Here is a 21,995-nt window from a genome sequence, read left to right as displayed (position 1 = left end):
CTGTTTTTTTTTTAGTTACCAGGACCCAACAGAAAATGCAAAAAAAAAAATAGTTACGGTTTGTTTGTCAGCCTGTGTTGTTAGTTGCCAGGCTACTTCCTGTTTCTCTTCCTGGATAGTTTCCGATTGTTGGACATGAAACGCTTCCACCGTGACTCAAAAGGCAAAAAGGGTGAACTTCCAGATCCACCCGCAACAGTTGAAAATCTTTCCTGAGAATCCAAAGTATTCCTCGGTGTTTGTTTTCACTCGTTCACGGTCAACAATTCGCAATCTTAACACCACTTTGCGTAAAATGTAGAATTTCGCTTGCACACTTCTAACGACAAATACGGATTGTGTTTAAACACTAAGCGGTTCAACCAATCAAGCTATCTTAATGCTAGCATGAAATGCAAAACAGTGACTGATGAACCTCAATAAGAGTCAAGAAGCACTTCCTGGTTCACAGAGTTGAGTTTGGTGTTGTGTTTTTCATCTACTCAACACGTTGTAGGCTTTTGACAAAACATAAAACAAGATGAGGACAAAAAAAAAAACTCTGCTCCTCATCATTTAGCACCCCTAATCTACGGACGAGGGTTGGGGCGGGGGAAAAGGGGGGGTCGGGGGGGGGGGGCTTTTATAAGCCTGACGTACGTTCGGTGTCGTGTGTCGGGCAGCTTTATTCACGCTGCGAAATCCACGCAAAGGTAATTAATCTGGAAACCCCCGGTGGGGAGCGGGGTTCGCTCCCTACTCCGTAGATAATTATAGCTTCAGGGTTTTTTTGGGGGGGGAGGGGCTAAAAGAGTGCAAGGGCAATGAACCTGGTGAAAGATGGGCTTTAAACGACACAATGATTTTTTTTATTTTTTATTATTAAAACAGCTGCCTTTTGAGTAATGGCCACTGGAAAACTGTTACAATTCTCTTTGGGTGACGGAACACACAAAAAAAAATCAGTGACTGTGGCTCTCCTTTCCCACATGTGAGGGCATTACACTACCTTAATTCCTGAGAGAAGTTAGTCAATCATACTTAAGCTGGATGTCAAGTCGGACTTAACAAAATAAATCCATTCTACTCATTCTTTTGTCTTCTCGCCATGACGTCCACACACACTCACAGCCAACAACGAGGCGCTCTAAAGTGGCCAAGCTGGTGGACACACCCAAAGGAAGATGCGTTTTGTTGGGTGTAAACGTAGCTAGCCGGATAAATGTTGATGTAAACAAAGGTGCTCACGTTTTTATTTGGTGGGGGAGGGGCCAAGGAGCGTTATTGTGTCATTTTAGCCACACCCAAAAAAAAAACTGTAAAACTGAAATGGGGGGAAAAAAACTGTTGAACGGAAAATCACTACAATCACAAATCACTACAATTGAGTACTACGCAGTTCTCAGTTTAGGCACCTTTTTGAAAACTTTCTGTATTCGCTTTGTAGCATATTTGTGCCGTTTGTCACTTCTGATTACTCATGACTGCCACCTCTGGCCCAAAGCGTAACTGCAGCATCCGTATCAGGCTCGTTCATACATATATATTTTAAAATAAATGTATAATTTTAGATGAGTACCTCTAATTATACTGATTTTACTTTGTTTGCAATGTTTTTATTTTTAATACTATAATATATATATATATATGTATATTTTCTACGCATAGCCAATTAATTGTATGACTCACATTACTAAAAAAAAAAAAAAAAAAACTAGCATCAAATAAAAAGGTGGCAGATGCACCTCGAGTGTTTGCAAAATGTCACACATCTGCAGACGCTTCATTCCCGTGGGTGTCACCTCGATTCCTATGATTGTCCCACGACCTCTGACCTCCGCTGCCTTCGGAACGTCGCCTACCTTTTACATGCACATCTTAGCAAGTATCAGGCCACTTTGCGGCTTCTTGAGAGACTTTACAGAAGTGGAAGAGTTGATTCACAATAAAAAAAAAAAAAAGGGAAGTGGAAAGTCTACGTGGGACTGTTGCACGACGGTGCATACGTTGAATGAGTGCAGCTGGATTGCAAATGACATTTCTCAGAAGCTGCTCTTCATATACGTCACACGGCCAGATGCGGACCGCGAAGTCAAATCAGGTGCGTCAACTTCACGATTCTAAATTGATGCTAAAATCTCGAAAAAACTTTTTTTTTTTTTTTTTTAAATGGCTTGAAGATATTTAATGCTGCTCCCAGTCGAAGTTTACTGTCAGATGAAACATAAAAGAGAATTGCATGTGTATTTACATCAACCGCAATGCTAACACTTAACAGTAAAAACCATACACCGGCTAACGGATAGCATCTATGTGGTCGTGTTGATCACACTTCAAGCAAATGAGCACAAACAAAAAAGACAACATAAAAATACCCTTAGGCATGTATTCTTTAACCTCACACATTTTACTGCATCTTACTGGGACACTTACAGTAGTTGTGGAACTCTTCTTTGTCTGAATGGCTGTTTTATACTGCCCCCTGGTGGCCAACTCAAATACACACTAGAATAGCTGCAATGAATTAACCATGAAGTTTGAGACTTTACATTATATTATGTTTTTATAAAGTAAATTAGTATGAAGTGATACTGAAAAAAAAGAAGATCGTTTTCCATAATATTTCACCTCCAAGGGCCATCAGGTCAAAAGGTGACTGCTGGTTGTTGTTCATGGTTAGTTGTACTGCCCCTGATTGGTGGAAACACGTAATTGCGCCTTCCAAAACATTTGCTTCTGCGCTGACAGTCAACCTGAAAGAAGTCATTTTCTTTGAGAAGTCGTCAGAAAAGTAAATGTTACCATTGACTCCAACTGCTTCCTTACTTTATTGCCGCTTTCCTTTCTTCCATCAAAAAGCCAACAACGACGCCATGAAAGTCGCTGGATTCCAAAGCTTGTGATGATGAGCGACGTCTCGTTTGGTCTTTGAAGGTTCATCGACAGTGTGAGAACAAAGCAGACAAGCAGGCAGGCTGGCAGACTTGCTGCTGTTAGACTTTTGTCTAGACGCCCGGCGGGATCCTTCCCACCATTGTTGGCCCGCCGCTGAAATGCTGCAAAACAGGAAGCAATCTTTCGGGACCAGTAAAACAAAACATGGATATTATTAACACTGGGAAGTCCATTATTCTGTCGATTTACAGTTTACACAATGACATATTTCTATTGGGATAACTAAGTGTCATTCAGCAGTACAGCAGTGCCACAATAAACATGCAATCATATCATTTTTTCTTATTTTGTTGCATTTTTATTTGGGTTTCCTCAAACGTGGTTATTGTTTACCAGAGAGATGAGATGAGGTCATCAACAATCAGTTAAGCTGAGCAATTCCCTGAAATGACCCCACATTTTGATTTCATTGTTTCTTCTGACATCTCGTGGCTAGTTTGAGAACTACACAGTAATTCATCGAATCCCTTTTGGCCCTTGCCGACTTCCGTCGCCGAACACGTGACTTTCTTTGACGTCTATGCTAGCGTAGCGCTTAGCGGTTGCAAGTAGCTACTTGTTACACTTCAACACGTCCATTTTCCGTCGAAGGTGCAGTCATGGAGATTGGGGCAGAAATCAGCAAGAAAATAAGAGTGAGTAGCGTTTGCGCACGGTTCGAGTTGAGGCGGAAATGGAAGATTGAAGCGGTTCATTGCGGTCGCTAAAAAGAGGCTAGCTCGCCGCATTAGCCGCTTGGCAAACAAAAGGGCAACACGGGGTTCGATGACTTGCTGACGATGTTCCTTGTGTTTACCAACAACACGAGTCGCCATAGTAGAGGAAGAACTGAACTGTTGTGTTGTGCTGTGCTACTGTTTGCAGGCAGCTATTAAAGGCAAGCTTCAAGAGCTCGGTGCATACATTGGTAAGTAGTCGCGCCGTCGGTCTCGCTTTACGACGCTCCAATGGACAATGTGTGCGTAGGTCGGGGCGGAATCGTTCATCTACGCTCGAGCTGTTGGACGTTGTCATGTTTATATTTTGTATGAAAACACTTTTTAGACGAGTGCTTCGCGACTGTCGTCACCGTTTGCGGAATTTAAGAGCAGTAAAGAACACGTGTTGTTTAAAGAAGTAGCCTTTGGTATAACATGTATGTGTGTTCATTAACCTTAACGAGGCATGTTTATGTTTATGTTGAGGAAATATTCGGATCTATATTCCAAACCCAACAATTAGTGCAAATCTAATATAGAGGAAAAAAAGTGTGTGAAGTCAACCTGCTGTCAATGATGTCATTAAGGTTCATTTATGTCTTCTTTTTTTTTTTTTTGAACCAAGCCCCATCAAAAGGAGGGAAATAACTTAGTTCATGGCCTGAGACGGATTAACTCTGCTTGCATTCATTTTCAAATTGCTTCACAAACTTTGGGAGAACAAATTAAGTTTGTGAACGTCTAACATGAAACGCTAATGCCACCCAGTGGCAGAAAAATCACCAACACATATATGACTCAATGCTTCTCACTCCGTTACACCTTATATATAGTATATCTTTTTAAATTCCAATAACTGAATTACATACTATAAAATTACTGTATCGATGAAATAAAAGATACAACCACACTTGTTTTAGGTGGCCATATTTGTCCACTTTTAAGTACAATAGTGTGAAAAACTTGTGCAATTTGTGAAAAATCAAAATTTTACGATGGAAAATAGTGATTCATTTCAATTAAAAATTGCTGTCAGCCCTAATGTATAAACAGTATATGCATGAATGTATTTTTTTTCATGTATATGCAGTAGGACGAAAGGGTCATTCAAAAGCATGAAATTAGGTTTACCTGCAGAAACCCTGAATGTACTTTGCCGTACGTCGGCACGATGAACGATCAAATCCCAACGGCGGACTTGCGTTTGCGTCTTCGCAGACGAGGAACTCCCGGATTACATCATGGTGATGGTGGCCAACAAGAAAACCTCCCAGCAGATGGCGGACGATCTCTCGCTTTTCCTGGGAAACAACACCATCAAGTTCACAGCCTGGTGAGACCCCAAAAGTCGGTTGCTTGTCGGTGCGCCCGGTGTGCTTTCATAACACATCTTGGTTGGTTTCAGGCTGCACGGCGTCCTGGAGAAGTTGCGGACCGTCGCAGTGGGTAGGCCGCTCCCTTTATCTTCCGCCACTCGGCTTCCAAATGACGGGAGACGTGCAGTTGACTGAAGGAAGTCGTTTTGGATTCGTGCGTTGCAGAGCCCGCCTCCGTCGGACACGAGCCGCCGTCAATCGGCAGCACGCCAGCCACCAGGATGGAAGACTACAAGTCCAACTCGCGCCCCGATAGGACGGAATCGCATAGCTCCGCCCACGAAAGCAGGTGACCGAAAAATAGCAAACGTTTGCGGTGGTACCTCGACTTAAGACTTTTGAGCTGCCGTCGGCCACAAATCACGTCCGGACGCTAACATGCTGACCAAGCAGCTAATGGCTAACTGATCCCTGTAGATGGCGCCGTTGCATCGCTTTCAATTTGCGATCCTCGCAGCTTTTGATTGATGATAAAGATTGCGGAGTGAATTTCAGCTCGTCGCGTCGATTATGAGGAACGCCAACGTGCCGGACGGGTCAGCAACCTCTACTGTCGAAAGAGTCGTTTTAGGCCAAATAAATACAAAAACTCTTTCCGGAGCCACAAAAATGTGAACGTTGTGATGAAGGAAATGTACGGAGGGCGCAAGAGCTTATTAGAGCTGCATCATAACAGAAAAATATGCAGCATCCAAATCTGTAGAGATTCTTTTTTTTTGTGTGTGTTCTGACATATTATGGTAATTTTCTGCCTCTCTTCTTCCTTTTTTGGGTATTTTATGGCTATCTTTGACATTTTTCCTGCCTTTTTTTGCTATAATTTTTCTGACATTTTTTGCCAATTTTGTGGACATTTTTGGAATTTCTTCTTTTGTTTTTGGGTATTTTATAGCTACTTTTTGAACATTAAATTTCCTACCTTTTTTAACAAAAAATTCAATTCAATTCAATTTCATTTAATGGTTATTTTCTGCTTTTCTTCCTTTTTGGACATTTTTAGGTAATTTTTGAAAACTTTTTCATCTATCTCGTCTCTCTTTGTCTGACAACTTAAAAATTTGGACTCTGACAACATTTGAATTATTATTCTTTTTTTATTTTTTTTTTATCTAAATCATTAATTCCAGTAGAAAATATTTTATCTAGAAAATAAAAATGAATATGTAAAAAAATATTCATTTTTACGAATTTTTTAGAGATCCAGGGAGTCGCATAAGAGGGACTAAAGAGTCACATGTGGCTCCAGAGCCCCGGGTTGCAGGACCCGTTGTAGGAAGTCAAACAAGTTAAGCACCTCATAGTCAAGGCACGCGTCCGTCACAAATACTACAGTAAATTCGTAGATTGAAGTCATTTCCGTTTTTGTCAGCGGGAAAGGTCACAATGCGGTCTTGCTCAGGCGGGCCGGCGTCTCGGCAGGCTCCTCGCGCCTGACGTCGGCCGTCAAGCCCCTCATGGAGCTCCTCCCGTCCGAGGCGGTCATCGACATCAAGCCGGAGACGGACGACGACTTCGGCGAGGACCCCGCCGAGACGGCCGCCGCCCTCAGGGGAGCCCGAGGCGCCGCCGGCCGACCTTCCGTGGAGCTCTACAGGCCGGGCCACAGCAGGCTGAGCAACGCGGCGCGCTCGGCGGAGGCGGCGTCACACGGGAGGCATCAAGACAGCAGGAGCGGCAGAAGCTCCAGAGGCGGCAGCGGCAAGGTCACAGACGGCGTCGTATTCTGTAGAAGCGCTTAGCGCTGGCCTAGCCTGAGCCAACGCTGTAAAAAATGTTTTCTGCGGTCTTCAGGAGGAGTTGTCACGGAAACGCAAGGCGCCCGTCGTCAGCTCGGTGGTGCGAGTGAACCGCGACTCGGACGAGGAAAGCGACGACGCGGACGAGGACGAGGACGCGGGCTACGGCGGCCGAGGCCCGTCCAGTCGCGTCTTGCTGCCGTCCAAACCCGAGCGGAAGTCGGTCTGCTTTTCTGGAAACGGACCTTCTTCAGGCTTGCGATTGGCTCAAGTGGACCAAATCCTTCGGTGTCGTTTCAGGCCGTCCCTGCCGCCGGCCAAGCAGGCCAACCGCAATCTGATCCTCAAGGCCATCTCGGAGGCGCAGGACTCCATCAGCAAGACCACAAGCTTCCCAATACGTACGTGCGTCCCCTCCTCCGCACGCCGTTTTGCCTTGATGCCGACCCGCGTCTGCCCGCAGTGCCGCAGAGGCAGACGGTTCCCGTGGCCCCTCGAGCCCGCTTGGCCAGAGACGACGAGATGACGGCGGCCGTCCAGCTGGTGCAGAAGCATCTGCACGCAGCGCGTCCCAGGGGGGGGTCGTCGTACGCGCCCGAAGAGCAGATCGGCGCAGGTCTCGGTACGCAACGCATGCAGTCGGTCGCTCGCCGCGTATTGGGGGTTCGGCATTCGCAACTTCCTGTTTGCGTTTTATGGAGGAGCGAAGGGGCGGGGCTTCCTTATTTACTGAAAAGTTTGATTAGGAAAATTGGAGCGTTATTGTGCTCAGGCCAAAGCAATTCAAGTGTTGCTGTGGCGCCATCTTGTGGCAACTTGCAGTGCATCTGCCATTTTCTTCTTTTAAACAAATCCAGGTGGATGAGGGTGCAATTTTATTTGATTTGTAGGTTTGACAATTAATATGAGACTGTTGGAACTGTTTAACTCCAAAATCATGTTGCTACCGCCAACCTTTTCCTTCCATCCTCCATTATGAAGAAAAATAATCGTAAAGATGCCGCAAACATTGTAAACTCAAAGAAGGTCAATCTCGTTTGCAATCAGCTCCGACCAGATCTGCAGCCTCGGATGCGCCGTCCGACCTGCAACAGCGCAACGAGGGACACAAGCCCGACGAGCGTGAGTATTATATTTCAGATGCATCAATTGTGCGCAGGCCGGCAATGTGGCCACGGACTCACTTTTGAAGCCGCCATGTTGCTCCCATCCGGTTTCGAACATTGGAGAACATTTGAGACGGTACAGTGCTAAATTTGTTAAACATAAATAAGAGGACTTCGGACATTTTACAACTTGCCTTGTATATGTGTAGTCTGCGTGCGAGATAGGAGGAGCAAGATGGCCGCCCCGTCGCTTCAACGCTTGCACGGGCGCGTATGTGTGCGCTCGGCTATCCAGTCGCATACAGATCAGCGGAATGGAGTAACAATGTCGCTTCTCCACCATCGGGAGAAGTGAAGCCATTGGCGGCCATCTTGCGTTGCCAAGCCTGCCTAAGTTGAAGACATTGATTTCCGCGCGATGTTTTCACGTTGTTTGGAATTTGTCCAAACGTGAACCTGATGCGAATGTCGTCCGTTTTTGTTTCTGCTTTTCTGAGTAGCGAGCGGCGCAAGCAAGCAGTTCGACACGCGCTCCTTCATCGTCAGTCGGCCGCAGCTGGACGAAACCCGAAGTCAGCAGCAGGATGGCAAGCAGAAAGACGAGCGCGCGTTGGCTCGCACCGTCCAGGCCAGGTGTGCGCACCTTCAAACCTTTTTTGCTTTTCCTGAAAATGGCCGCCTTCTGCTGTTGTAATATTTCAACATAGCCTCAGATTGTGCTCTTTTCATTTGTACCCGGGTTTCCTTTCCGTTTCTACCAGCAAGGAGAAGGAAAACTCTGCCAGCCCCAAATTCATCGTGACCATGGAGGGTGTCCCGAGTCCGCTGGGGAACCTGGCAGAGTCCGAAATGGAGCTGGATGAAGTCAGGCCGCCTTGCAAGACCGCCAAGTCCAAAGTGGGCGTCCTTCAAAGGCTGCATTGGGGCCCGGCGCCGCTCGCAGGTCTGCAAAAGCACCCGATGGACACTTCATTAGGTACACAAACACAACATGTGATGGACCGATTTATTTTTGGCATTTTGATCAATATCTGCTAATGATTGCTATCGAAAGAAGAAAGATTTTTTTTTTTATTGAAATGTTTATTTAGCTCTATCAGAAGTGCACCTTGTACTAGAGCTGTACAATTAATTGAATTTCAATTACAATTTCAATTATTACACTCCACAATTGCAAAGTTGGCATCATTGTAAACAAAAATAAAAGATATTAATACTAATTTTGAGTTGTTTAAATGTATATATTTTGCATTTGAATTTTAACCTATTCAGTGCCAGTGACGGCTATAGACGTAAAAAATCCATTTTAAGTGGGCGGCAGTGAATAAGCTAAAATAGTGCATTTAATAAATCTTGTTTGGCCTAAAATAAACTTGCATAATTATAGTGTTTCAAAGAAACGTATTTGTCTCCATATTTTTTAATGTTTAAACATTTTCTCATTTAGCAGCAAAAAAACAAATCATCGTCCTCATCGCGATTTCAATTATTACCAAATGAATCTTGTACAACTCATTGGAGGGAAGCAAAAGTATTACTGCTTTCTTTTGTTCTTTAAACCCCGCCCACGCGTCTTTGACCAGAGGACGCGATGGACATGGAGACGTTTGACGTTGACTCGGCGCCTCCTAAGAAGCAGAAAGTGACGGAGCGCTGCAAGTTCTGGCCGGTGTGCAAGAGCGGAGACGAGTGTCCTTATCATCATCCCAGCAGAACTTGCAAGTCAGTACAAACGGGCCGCCGCAGAAAACCTGCAAACACAAAATGGAAGGAAAAAAATCAACCCGAGTGCTTTTGAAATGGTCCGGTTTGTGCCGCAGGACGTTCCCCACGTGCAAGTTTGGCGACAAATGTCTTTTCATCCACCCCAACTGTAAATACGACGCTCGCTGCAGCAAGCCCGACTGTGCCTACACGCACGTGAGCCGCAGGGGTGCCGTGGCCCCGCCCACCAGGCCAGGTGCTCGACACAAAGGTGACGCCACACACGCCCGCCACCCCGCAATGTTTCTAACGCACAACCTTTTTTTTGGGGGCGGGGGGGGGGGGGAAACAGTGGCGCCGCCAGCAGCACCGACCGTGAACATGTGCCGCTTCTTCCCGCAATGCAAGAAGATGGACTGCCCCTTTTACCATCCCAAGGTAAACGTCGCTCTGGGATTAATGGCGGGGGGGAAACAAAATGGCGCCTGTTGATTTTGCCTCCGCGGGCAGCCGTGCCACTTTGCCAGCCAGTGCAAGCGAGACGGCTGCACCTTCTTCCACCCCGCCACGTCGGTGCCCCCCAGACACGCCCTCAAGTGGACCAAGACGCAGAGCAGGTGACCGCGTTTCATGTTGGAAGCAAATGGAAGGCGGAAATCTCCATGTCCAAATATGGGCAATTTTGCATTTTTCCCACACAAATCGCGTTTTGTACACATTTTCGTCCACTCAGAATAAATCTAATAACTTGTGTAAAAAGTGCTTACCTTAATGTGCGGGCTTTATGTCGCCTCAAGATTTAAAGCATAGATGTATTTATTTATTTTTTTTTACAAGAACGAGTGAAAATAATAGGTTAGATACAGTTGAGTGTAAGCCTGTTTGTTAAAAAATGGTTGCTGTAATTGCTTCAGCCCAGAAGAGGCTGCGATTCGGAAAAGTCGCCATTTTGGAGATGCGAGGATTCCGCCCGTTTGCGCGAAAGTCACTTGAAGCTCAAACGGGCGTGTCTAAATGCTCTCTTTTCTTTCTTTCTTTCTCTCAGCTAATGAAGTCTTGACTCAGCAACTGCAGATTTCCCGCCAACGCTTATGGATACATTTGTTGTTGTTTGTTATCCTTTTAAAAGAAGTGTTTTGTAAGATGCCGGGCATTGTTTTTTTTTTTTTTTCTCGCCAAAGCCGTCAGGCCATTAAAATACTCAATGCAACGAACGCAACCTCTGTTTTCTTCACTCAATTCAATTCAGTTTTGCTAACATTGTGTATGATGGCAGTGCAAAGCTGGTTTTCGGGTTATTTCTGTGTTCATAAACTGAAGAATCAGGGGGAGGGGAGGGGGGCATTTTGTGCATTTATTAACTTCAGTTTATAGGAAATAAATAAGAAAATGCCATTTTGTTTTCAATTTATTTTATAAGGATTTTTGGTGTGTTGGTATAAAAAATAATGAATGCCATTATGTTCTATGTGTTTTGATTTTATATCAGTTTTTTAATGTGTAGGTACAAGAATTTTAATTAAATCAAACAAAAATGTTTTGCATCAAGTTGTAGCGCGGTCCCCACAGATTTGCCCTTCAACAAGTGGACATGTGAGTTGTTTCTATAACCACAATATTAACAAGCTAGCATACATAAACCGCTGCTTGTATATATGGGAAGGGATTATTTTATGAAATTGGTTAAAAAAAAATACATTAAGAATGATATTCATTTAAAATTAAATATAATAAAGTAAAGGTAAAGAAAAATGTATGTCGTTGAATGAACTGTATTGCTATAAGTTGATTGACAATCCAGCACAACTCTCTTTATAGGCGTTGTGGGCGTTATGTTGCACGGACCCTTTGCGGCCACCGTAGTGAGCAACAGCTGCTGTGGTTGTCATGGATACAGGTGAGCGAATCTGCCTAGCAATAAGTGCAGTCATCTTTTAATAAGGAAGGAAGCTAAAACATGTTAAAAACGTACTAGTCAACTGTGACGTCACGAGCAGCGAGCCGTTTGGGTAACAATCCCGTCACCGTAAAAAAAAAATAATACAAAATCACGTCACCATAACGTTTTGTTTTTTTTAACCAATCTGGAATGGTCAAGTCGTAGAGCGGCCCACTATCGCCACATTGTGGTCAACTGCCACAACTACACTAACTTTAAGAAATGAGCGGCGCTGCAGCGGCTGCTGGCCTCCAGAGGGCGCCAAAATGAATGTCGTCAAAATGACCAATATATTTTTGCATTCGGGTCACCATCATATTAGGGCCACAAAAAGTGCACTTATATGATGTTAACACTTCTGAACAGGAGAAACACTTTTCATGAGCGGACTTAATTATCAAGTTCGGGGCTTGTAACCATAAACTCTCTTTGCTGCACTTGTGTTTTCCAAATAAGTGTCCCCTTTTTCAAGGGGATTTCCCAACATGCGAGAGTTTCTAAAACACACTCACGCACTGTCGGAATTTGAGTGTCAAGCGACACTACAAACACCTCGTTTGTGCGAGAAATGAAAATATATTTTGAAATTTATTTAGCAGAGTCCATTTTTTTTTTTTTTTGAATCCTCTTTTCTTGTCGTCCAACACTCCATATTTGTATTGTTCCCTGCGTCATTGTTTGTGTAATCGGCTTTTCTGGAGTATATTGGGAAAAGACTGCCTGCGTCCAAGAAAAAAAAATAAAAAATCCCTGTGATGATGGAACATGTTTTTGTGTAGGAGGGCCGTTCTTTCGGCAGCAAAGCTGTTTAGCTCCTCATTTTCTTTTTCTTTTTTTTTTTTGGTCACAAGACTATCATGTCCTTACTGAGCCAAACGCTACTTCGGCGGTTCGACAGACGAAAAAAATGATTAACTAGCATCGTCAAGGTAAAAATAGGAACACAAATACATGTCAGACTAAAATTGAATGGAAATGAAGGCAAATTTGCAGGCTGCCAGTTCGCCCGTCACTATTTTAAAGCGTTTGGTGGCTGAGCCATCATGGGGGCCTTTCCACAATGCAACAACGAGGCGCTCTAAAGTGGCTGTACCAGCCCAAAGCGCCTGTCAACACCCTGGCTGTCAAATACAATTTATAAAAAAAAAAAAAAAAAACTGTGCTCTTTGTGCTTCTATCTTTCTTTGCGTGACGTGCACACACTCACAGCCAACAATGAGGCGCTCTAAAGTGGCTGTACCAGCCCAAAGCGCCTGTCAACACCCTGGCTGTCAAATCCAATTTATAAAAAAAAACAAAAAACTGTGCTCTCTGTGCTTCTATCTTTCTTTGTGTGACGTGCACACACTCACAGCCAACAATGAGGCGCTCTAAAGCATTGTTTTGTTTTAGGCTGATTCCGATACTAGAATAAAATTCTGATAGTCAATGAATCCGCTGAATCAGAGAAATATATCATGAGTAAAGCAAGTCAATTTGTCATGGTTTTTGGGGGGATATCACAAAGAAATCTTTTTGGAATCGATTATCGTATCGATGACTCCAAAGCTTGGACATAATCCAGGGAGAGATCATTTCTGTTGCTGGACTGCAACATGCGTCCGACCATCTGCAGTTAAAAAATAAATAAATGTTCATATGTGATCATTTCCAGGCATACATTTTTGTTTCTGAATTTAAGAACGGAACCCAAATGACAAAAAAGGGACTCTCAATCGCGTGCCAGCTGGAAACGAAGGCCACCAAACGTGCGCATATTAACGAGTGGATCAGCCGCTCACACTTTTGGGCTTTCCTCGAAACATCGAGTTTCGGCCGCTCAATTTGATTTTCATCCATCGTTGAGCATGAACGAACCAACCGTTTGTACTTCTCAAAAAAAAAAGAGGAAGGGGAATCTCCGAGCTGGCGCATTTGTGTTATTTTCACAATATTGCAATGCCCAAGTGGAGAAGGTACTTTCTTATCGTGTGTTCTTTTTCCGGGCCTTTCAACAGGATCTCTCTTGTTGACTTTTCAAACTCTTTTGAGCAGAAACCACATCACGAGCTCGTCATTCGAGTCTGAGAGCGCGAGAAAGGAGGAGGAGGAGTGCGAGAAAGAAAGGAAGGAGGCAGCGATTCCTGTCAGCGGCGCCACAAACTCGCTCTCGCTTGACGACAAAAGCAGAAGTGGGCGCCGCTTTTTTTTTTTGCCGCTGGTGCTGGCGGCCATGGCTCAGGGTTCCGACGGCAGCCACGCCGGCTGCAGGTCGCCCTCACCTGCAGGCAGGCAGGTAAGCTTCTTTCTCTTTGCTCGTCTGCGCGCTTTTGCACACGCGTGTGAGGAGCCGCCTGCGGGCCAGGCTGAGGGTTCGAGGGTTGTTTTTAAAATCGCTCGGTCCGAAGTGTGACTGACACGAGACGTCAGGGACGCTTTGTGTCCTGTGCACGTGTCACCTCGTCATCAACTTCACTCCTCTCGTGCCCTTTTTTTTTTTTTTTGTGTGTGTGTGTGCTTGATGAAGATCCAGATTCCGCTTCAAAAGAAAACAATGCAAAGAGAATTTGAAGTTGCAAGTTACAAACCTTCATTTAACTAAAAGTCAAACGACTCCAAAAGTACCCGAAAAACGTTCTGCTTGACTTTCAAGTTATTGAAGTTGTGGAAAGTGAATGAATGAAACAACAAAACCGGTTGCAGGTTGAAAGTAACACATTTTACACGTCCAACTTGGTGTCAAAAGAGTTCAACAAAGTAAGTAAAAAAAAAAAAAAAAAAGAACTTCCAAATTAGAACACGATGGTTGACTTGCTCATTGTTATCATTTGGTTTCTAAACTCATTGAAAAACTAAAAACACATTTGTAACGGTCATTCAAAGTGCAACAAAACGCTCCAAATAGCACAAGAAAAAAAATGCTAATCATCTTTGAAGCATTACCACACTCTAAAAACTGTTTGCTCAAAAATGGACCGATCCTCTACTTTGAGTCAAGAAAAGCGTCTTTCAGAGTAAAACAACTCATAAATATTGGTCAGATACTTGACTTGGGTTCAAAAAAAAAAATTGGGGTTATTTTGTATATAACAACCCAGAAAGTTGGGTCAAATTGTCCCATAAAGTGCGTCGGTCCATTTTTGAGCCACAAGTGGGTTAACTTTGGACCCAACTTTTTTTAGAGTGTAAGTTGAAGTCAATTTTGGTTAACGGCAAATTGAAGAAATGTCAACTCTGGACGTCGAAGGTATTCTTTTTTATTTATTTTTTAAAGTTTGTTTTTTGTCAAGTAAAGTGATCTAATAGAACTCTTGCCGTCTTTATTAAGTTTACAATTTACGTTTGACGTCACATTTGCTGTTCTTTGTGGTCACACAAGCTAAAGGCAAATAATATTCCTTCAAAAAGAGACCCAAAAAAAAAAAGACACGAAACGTAGGTGACCTTTTGGTTGAACTCCAAAACTTTTTGGGTGGCATTCAACTTTGGAACTTCCACCTCAGAATCTCCAATGTCAATTCAGTCAATTCTGGTTCTCGTTACAAACAAGCCCCGAAATTGTTTTACTTGCAGCATTTTCTGCTGGCAAATATTCAAACATGTTGACAATGTGTTTTAAAAGTTTTTTGAATTTTTTTTTTTTTAAATTTCAAACAAGCAGCCTAACCCTTGAACTGGTCGCCAGCCAATGGCGGGCACACGTAGACAAACGTGCTTCCATGTGCGAGGGTGTGTCGGGGCTTTCAGTTGGGCCGAGCCCGTAACGGCCATTTTGCAATATCGAGTCGAGTCTGGCCGGCGCCGGCTCAGGTGACTCAAAGTGCGGCTGAGTCGGAGGGCGATGATTGCGTTGCGGTCGTCCACAACCGAGATTAGAACGTGATTCATTTCACAATTTTTGAAGTCAATTGTTGTGGGGAGGATGTAAGAAAAAAAAAAAGGATTTCCTCCTCCACACCTCACAAATGGCGGGACAATTTGAAATTGCAATAATGTGATTGTGACGTTGTCGCGCAGAGCTCGTCGGACGACGTGAGGAAGGTGATGCGGCGGGAGAAGAATCGCATCGCGGCGCAGAAGAGCCGAATGCGGCAAATGCAGAAGGCCGACAGCCTCCACCTGGTGAGAAGACTTGCGCCGCCGTTGCCTAGCAACCACAAATCCTTTGTGACGCGGATTCCGTCCGTTTGTCGGGTACACCGTACGGAATCTGAGCAGCGCTTTTTCGGACAACTTTTGACCTTTGACATTGTTGCTTTTTCGTCCTCCGCACGTAAAAAGGACGTGAAGAAAATGCATCAACGCAAACTGATTATGATCCGGTTGCCGTTTTGGTCCGAAACGTCAGAAAAAGTTGACCATCGTTTTCCAAAGTGAAAGCAGATATTTGCAAATGTCGTCATTCGATTGCACGCAAAACGACTCCGCTTGCTTTCATGGATCAAATCGGAGAATTTCATGTTGAGAGGCTGACATTCCCATTGATCAAATTATTCGCCAATGAAATTGATAATCAATTAGTTGCCGTTGCACCTTGACATACAAGTTAGATGTATTTTTCAATTTCAATTTTCAATTGTAATTATTGGCTAGTTTAGCATTGTTTGGGTTAGCATATTTTAGGAATGTTTTGTTGCGGGTGCCAGCCTATAAAACACAAGCGTAAAGCTTTCAGAATTTTTATTTTTTTTTCCATTTGTTATCATTAGCAACTTTAGCATTTTTTGTTTGGTATGTCACAATGTTAGCAAAGTTAAAAAGCTATGGAAACACTTTGTTTTCTTAGCATAAAAGCAAGAGCCGATATTAGCTAGGTAGCTTTTGTTTTTGAAAAAAACATTTATTTTTGTCCCCTTTGTTATTATTAGCCACTTTAGCATTTTTTGTTTGGTATGTCACAATGTTAGCAAAGCTAAAATGCTATGGAAACAAACTTTGTTTTCCTAGCATATAAGCCTGAGTCGATACTAACTAGCTAGCTAGCTTTTGTTTTTGTTTTGTTATCATTTGTGGCAAGTTTTCAAAATGATTGTACTTTTTTTTTACTCAAGGAAAGCGATTAAATCAGTCCTTGTACTTTTACCAGTTTTCTTTTCCACAAGTACAAAGTTAATCCTTTTTGCCACCTCGGCCTTGGATAGACTGCAGCTAACTGCTAATGCTAATACGTGCTATTGAAAATGGATGTCTGTGGTCTTTCCCTGGGGACTCCTTGGAAGTTAGCCTTCCAACTTCACTGTTGCTCAGCACCCGAGTCGCATTTTTTTATTATTATTATTATTATTATTTACATAATGCTACCTGACCATGTGGCGATGTGTCATGGCTTCTGGCGGGCGGCACACTTGGACGCCGCTCGCAGTGTTTGCGCGAATAAATTAGCACGTGTGGGCATCAGCCAGTAACCAGCACCTCCCTTGCAAACTGCAACCGAGTGAGAAGAGGAGAGTACGGCAGGGTTCGACTCACTCCACCACTTTTGTTCGCCTCAACTGTAGATTTAGAATAAGCACGCGTTTTTGCTTCACGACATCATTTGTGACAGGTGGCCGCCGCGCAGCAAACCAGCAGCAGCGCCTCGAGCGTGTGCAAATGTTTCACTCAAAATGGGAGCGCGAGCAGCTCACTGACGGAAGATGCAAGCCAAGCCTCAAATATCAAACTGCTTCGATCGTCAATTGGCGAATTTTATGCTGGAGCGCTTGCGTAGATTATAAAACGAGATGTAGCGGGTCTCGGGGAAGGCAAACAGAAGAATGACATCATTGATTTGGCAACTACAAAATATCTAAAGTTGCTATAAGTTACTTGTGTTGTTTTTCTGCTCTTAGGATGTCACAGCAACTCACTCGCGCCCCCTAGAGGGGAGATTGTGTTAGCCTAGTGTTAGCATACAAGCCGCTTGACTTAAAGGAGACAATGCTAAAGGGGGAAAAAATATTTTTGATTCATTTATTTTTAATTAAAGGAGAAAAATGCTGGCAAACAAACGAAAAACAATCCAAACACTGAAATCAACCCTATTAATGTTAAAAGTAAAATGAAAGCAGAGTGGACAAAACGCGCTCCCAAAAAATAACCAGAGCTCAACATGCTAATGGCAACGAAATTTAAATAAATAAAAAATACATGGAAATTAAAAAGAAAGAAAAAGAAAAAAAAAATCTGATTAAATTTAAAGGCAAAACATACCATATAATCATAAACCAGCAATGTCAGTGGTAAAAAAAATTAAAAAAAAGAAGAGGAGCAAAATAGTAATTGAATAACATATGAGAGGCAAAACACAAAAATAAACAGGAGCAAAAGAATAAAATAAATGAAAACATAATAAGAACAGAAAAATTAAATTAATCTAAATTCAAATAAACTTTTCAAAATTTATTTAGTAATTAAGAAATCAGAATGAAAATTTTTACTGGACATTGATTTTAAAACCAAGAAAACTTGCATTAGTTATTGTTTTATCTGTATTAGTATGTTATCATATATTTATTTTTGTTCCAATATTTGACGGCATCAACATGTACTTTTTCTGTAGGGCACATTGATGATCTGTTGTATTAACTCTTGAACATGAAGGGGGGGGGGGGGGGGCTGCGGTTTGACTTGACTTGACATCCCCCTCCCACAATAAAGAGGAAAGCGTATTTTCCCCTCTGGGGGACGCCGCAGCAGTTTCCCGCCATGCAGCCCCGTAGTATTTCCTTTTGCGAGAACGAGCGCGTCGTGGGGCCGCCACAGGCGAGGGCGGGAGGGCAGCAAAAGACACTTCTTGTAAAAGCGGCCGCGGTGAGCTCAACTGACGCATTTGCAGCTCAGATGAGCGATAAAAAACAACAAAAACGTTGGCGTTATGATGACCTTTCTTTCTTCTTTTTTTTTTTTTTTTTTTACTACGACCTCAGTGGAAAATTTCTCCCACTCGGCAACCTCTTTGGGGCATTTTGCTCTACTTGCTTGACATCAAAGCTGATGGAAAGTCGCCTCGCATGCGCTTGTGGGAAATGCGCAAATGTTGGGTCATTTTCCACCTTTTGCTCCTTTTTGCGAATGATGCAAACCGCTAAAAAAAACAAAACAAAAAAAAACAGCTAAAGGGCAATCGAATGAAATGTCATGCAAGAAAGACGAAAACAAATCTAAAAAGATCCAAGACGAGAGGTGTCTTATAAAAAATAATCAAATATCTTACTAACTGAATTTATCAGGCGTACTCAACAAATACAAATCTTATAAAGGGATGTAATTTTATTTCAATGAATTAAAAGTCCATTAAAAAAAAGGACTACAATAAAAAAAAAATCATTTCTATTTCAACAAATTAACTCTTTGACTGCCAGACGTTTTCAGAAAAGGGATGCCGTGGGTGCCAGCCGATTTTAAGCATTTTGACTGATCTTTCAAGGTCCACAGAAAATTATGTGTTTGGACTATGGAAACACACATACTACCAAATGAAAGATTGGACTGTCATCTTTCATCAGAAAAAAAAGTTTGTTTCTACCTTGTTCCGTTTTTGAGTAATCAACAATAGAAAATGGTTAGTTTCACCTCTGTTTTGAAAAAAAACGTCTTTTAACGTCTTTGGCACTCCTCCATAGGATTTTACTAAACGTTATTTAACGTTTTCGGCAGTCAAAGAGTTAAAATCAAGTTTACATAATAAAACAAAACACGACCCCTGAAAATAAATCGATCACAAGGTGTGTTAAAGAAAACTTTTATTTTTTAAATATAAACACAAACAACCACAACAAGGAAGGAAGTATGTATTGTGGATTCACACGTGTGTGGTTTTCAAAGACAAAAAACAAAAAACAAAAAAAAATGCAGATTTGTAAGTGAACCTAAAAATAGGATGTATAATAACAATAATCAAAAGAGACCACTTCCGAACAATATCGCTCAAGGACGTACTTTACTCTTACGTCAGCAACATTTACACTTTTAAGAATTTCCTGTATTGAGCTTCCTGTATATTCTGAAAGACGAAGCACGCCACTTTCGGTAGTGGAAGTAGCTGACTAAATTCCAATGCGTTCTGGTGTAAAATAGAAAAAAAGAAAATAAAGGTAAAAAAGAATGGCTAATGCTAACAAAGAGCTCAAAATCTGCTTGCGTGCCGCCTGATGAAAGAAATTTATAATTCCGCTACACACGCCACCAACTGATTTTCAAGTTTGTTTGCAGTGTTTGCTTGTTCTTGCGCCAACAAAACGAGACGACTCGAACGCAGAAGAAAAAACGCATTCAGACTTCATCTTACAGCAACGCCGAGATTCCACAAGATGGCGCCAAAGTACAATTATTATTATTTTTTAAATCTATGCAGAGCTTCACTGCGCTGTTAATCTTTTTCCTTTGCCAATTGGTTGGGCCAAATCAAAAAGTTCAACTGCTTTATATGAGGGCGTGTGTTGTCCATTGTAGATATCAAACATTTCTGCTTGTTTATGATGACATGTTGTAAATAAATAGCATAGTGTCAATGAAAGTCCGTTTTTTTTTCTTCTTCTTTTCTTATCAGGACAGCTATTGTGGTCATAGGTGTCGCTTCTTCACTGATAACAGGAAGTGTGTGTGTGTGCACGTGCAGATAACGGCTCGATCTGTGAACTTGTGGCGCCACCAAATGTGCAGACGGTTGCAAAATTTGGGTGGAGACTTTCCAACTTTCCAAGACAATTTCTGAGAAAAAAATCAAGAATGATCAAATTGGCTTCTAAGTGGCTGCTCAAATAAGCCGTATTTGGGGAAAAGATCGATGCGCATAATTCTGACTAAAACGACCACATTGCATCAGACGGTGTTCCACAAGGTTCTATGCAAGGGCCACAAGTTTTTTGCATGACACTTTACGCAAATGTCGCAATTGTTTGCCCTTATTGTAGAAAATGTGGCGATCCACTTCACATGTCCGAACGGAAATATTTTCAAAATTGCACAAATGAAGCTTTCCGGAAATTTCCCCTCCATTTTCCAGCCCTAAACGCGGGCACGACCGACAGCTGACCAATCTGCTGCTTTTTGTCCCCGCCCCCCCAGGAGAGCGAGAGCCTGGAGAAGGAGAACGCGGCGCTGAGGAAGGAGGTGAAGCAGCTGACGGAGGAGGCCAAGTACCTGTCGTCGGTGCTGAGCACCCACGAGGCGCAGTGCACGGGCCTCACCCTCACCAGCCCGGGCCTCCCGTACCCGTCTCCCCACCACCACCACCACCACGCCGCCTACCACCAGCACATCGCCGTGCCACACTACCAGCACTGACCCCACCCCGAGGATTGCCATGGGTCCAATCACGTCAGCGCTCTTGAGTTAGCTACACCTGAACGACCCCGGATTGGTCGGCAGTCAGCCAGTCGCACATCTGCAAAAACGACCTTTCACGCATATTGACGGCCAAGATGTGCTGGTCTTGAAAGACATTTTGATTGTGTTCCACAAATTTGGACAAAATGCTACAATTGCTTAGAGCAGAAAACGTGGTGTTCCGCAAGGCTCAATACTAAGTCCACTTTACATAAATGTCAATTACTGGGCATTCCTGCTTGAAATGTGGGTCAGATTCAAGTGAAATGACTGCTGTAGGATATTCCAACAAAGTATCTGACTGCAGTCAATACCCCACCGAGGTGGTTAAATGCCGGATTTCCTTCGGTTTTCCGCTCCGAGGTGTAAATCTTGCCGGCTCTCTTGTGTAAAAGAGGAGGCTGACTTCAATGATAATGTGCAGGTGTGCCTCGTTTGATGTTCTCCGTTTGTACGCCAACTCTGACGATCCACCAAACAGTCTTTGTTTACACTGCGAGGAAGAACCATTGCAGATGATTCATTTGTGAATTGCTTTTTGTTTTCTGGTGTTACGAAGTTTTTTTGTTACATGTTTTGATTTTTTTTTTTTTAAATGCTGTGTAAATGTAGACCTCAAAAGCTCAGGAGATTTTTTTTGTTTTGTTTGACCAATTTGATTGTTTTGACAAAGCGAATGTAAAGTCGAGCCAAAGTTTGACGGAATATTTATTAAATGTTGGAATGCCTTTTGATATCCACTCGTCCTCATTCGGGTGGCCTGGAAGTCGTCGGAGCCTATCCCGGCTGTACACCCGGGACTGGTCGCCGGCCAAGTACATACATAATATATCCAAACAGATATTCAGGGTTTCCAAATGGGCTTTCTAGGCTGGGTTAGGGTTTGTAGTTAGGGCTTTCAAATCATGGGTTAGTGTTTAAAAGTGTAGGTTTCAAGTTGAGACTATCAAAAAGTATCTTTATCGTTTTGTCTATCCTTTAATTTTCCTTCCTTCTGCCCAGTCTTCATTTCATACCATCCTCCTTTCCTTGCCAACATCCTACCTTCTTCATTTCTCCCTTCTTTACTTTCACGCTATCATGCATTTGTTCATTCCTTCTTTCCTTTCATGTCATTCTCGCTCCCTTTCTTTCTAAAGTTAATTGTAGTTTGTCTCGCTGTTTGTGGTTCTGAAAAACGTGCAGTACACGGGAACGCCCCTAGGTGGGGTGGG

At 43.0% G+C, this 21,995-nt stretch overlaps 2 protein-coding genes across 7 annotated transcripts; both read left to right on the top strand.

Moving 5' to 3' along the window:
• The first annotated feature begins 3,410 nt into the window (after positions 1-3,410).
• On the top strand, positions 3,411-10,768 carry zc3h14 (zinc finger CCCH-type containing 14). Of its 6 annotated transcripts, none has more exons than XM_077553317.1 (17): positions 3,411-3,569; positions 3,799-3,841; positions 4,851-4,965; positions 5,038-5,078; positions 5,174-5,297; positions 6,408-6,711; positions 6,800-6,963; positions 7,045-7,145; positions 7,208-7,366; positions 7,792-7,866; positions 8,351-8,483; positions 8,612-8,826; positions 9,434-9,572; positions 9,671-9,810; positions 9,907-9,992; positions 10,065-10,171; positions 10,600-10,768. In XM_077553317.1, exons 1-17 carry the CDS (start codon positions 3,534-3,536, stop codon positions 10,601-10,603), a joined length of 1,986 nt encoding a protein of 661 aa, XP_077409443.1. In that variant the 5' UTR covers positions 3,411-3,533; the 3' UTR covers positions 10,604-10,768. The 6 variants fall into 6 exon arrangements, with proteins under 6 accessions (XP_077409443.1, XP_077409440.1, XP_077409442.1 ...); XM_077553314.1 differs by having other exon boundaries at positions 9,671-9,825; XM_077553316.1 differs by having other exon boundaries at positions 6,378-6,711; positions 8,612-8,793.
• Positions 10,769-10,920: 152 nt separating this feature from the next.
• On the top strand, positions 10,921-21,515 carry batf (basic leucine zipper transcription factor, ATF-like). The gene is made up of 4 exons (XM_077553318.1): positions 10,921-11,451; positions 13,528-13,768; positions 15,490-15,594; positions 20,521-21,515. Exons 1-4 carry the CDS (start codon positions 11,387-11,389, stop codon positions 20,737-20,739), a joined length of 630 nt encoding a protein of 209 aa, XP_077409444.1. The 5' UTR covers positions 10,921-11,386; the 3' UTR covers positions 20,740-21,515.
• Positions 21,516-21,995: the final 480 nt, after the last annotated feature.

This window comes from Vanacampus margaritifer, chromosome 19 (genome assembly GCF_051991255.1).
Source record: "Vanacampus margaritifer isolate UIUO_Vmar chromosome 19, RoL_Vmar_1.0, whole genome shotgun sequence".
Taxonomy (NCBI): domain Eukaryota; kingdom Metazoa; phylum Chordata; class Actinopteri; order Syngnathiformes; family Syngnathidae; genus Vanacampus; species Vanacampus margaritifer.
Note: the sequence above shows the minus strand (reverse complement) of the source record. Positions and strands in the feature narration are given on the sequence as shown.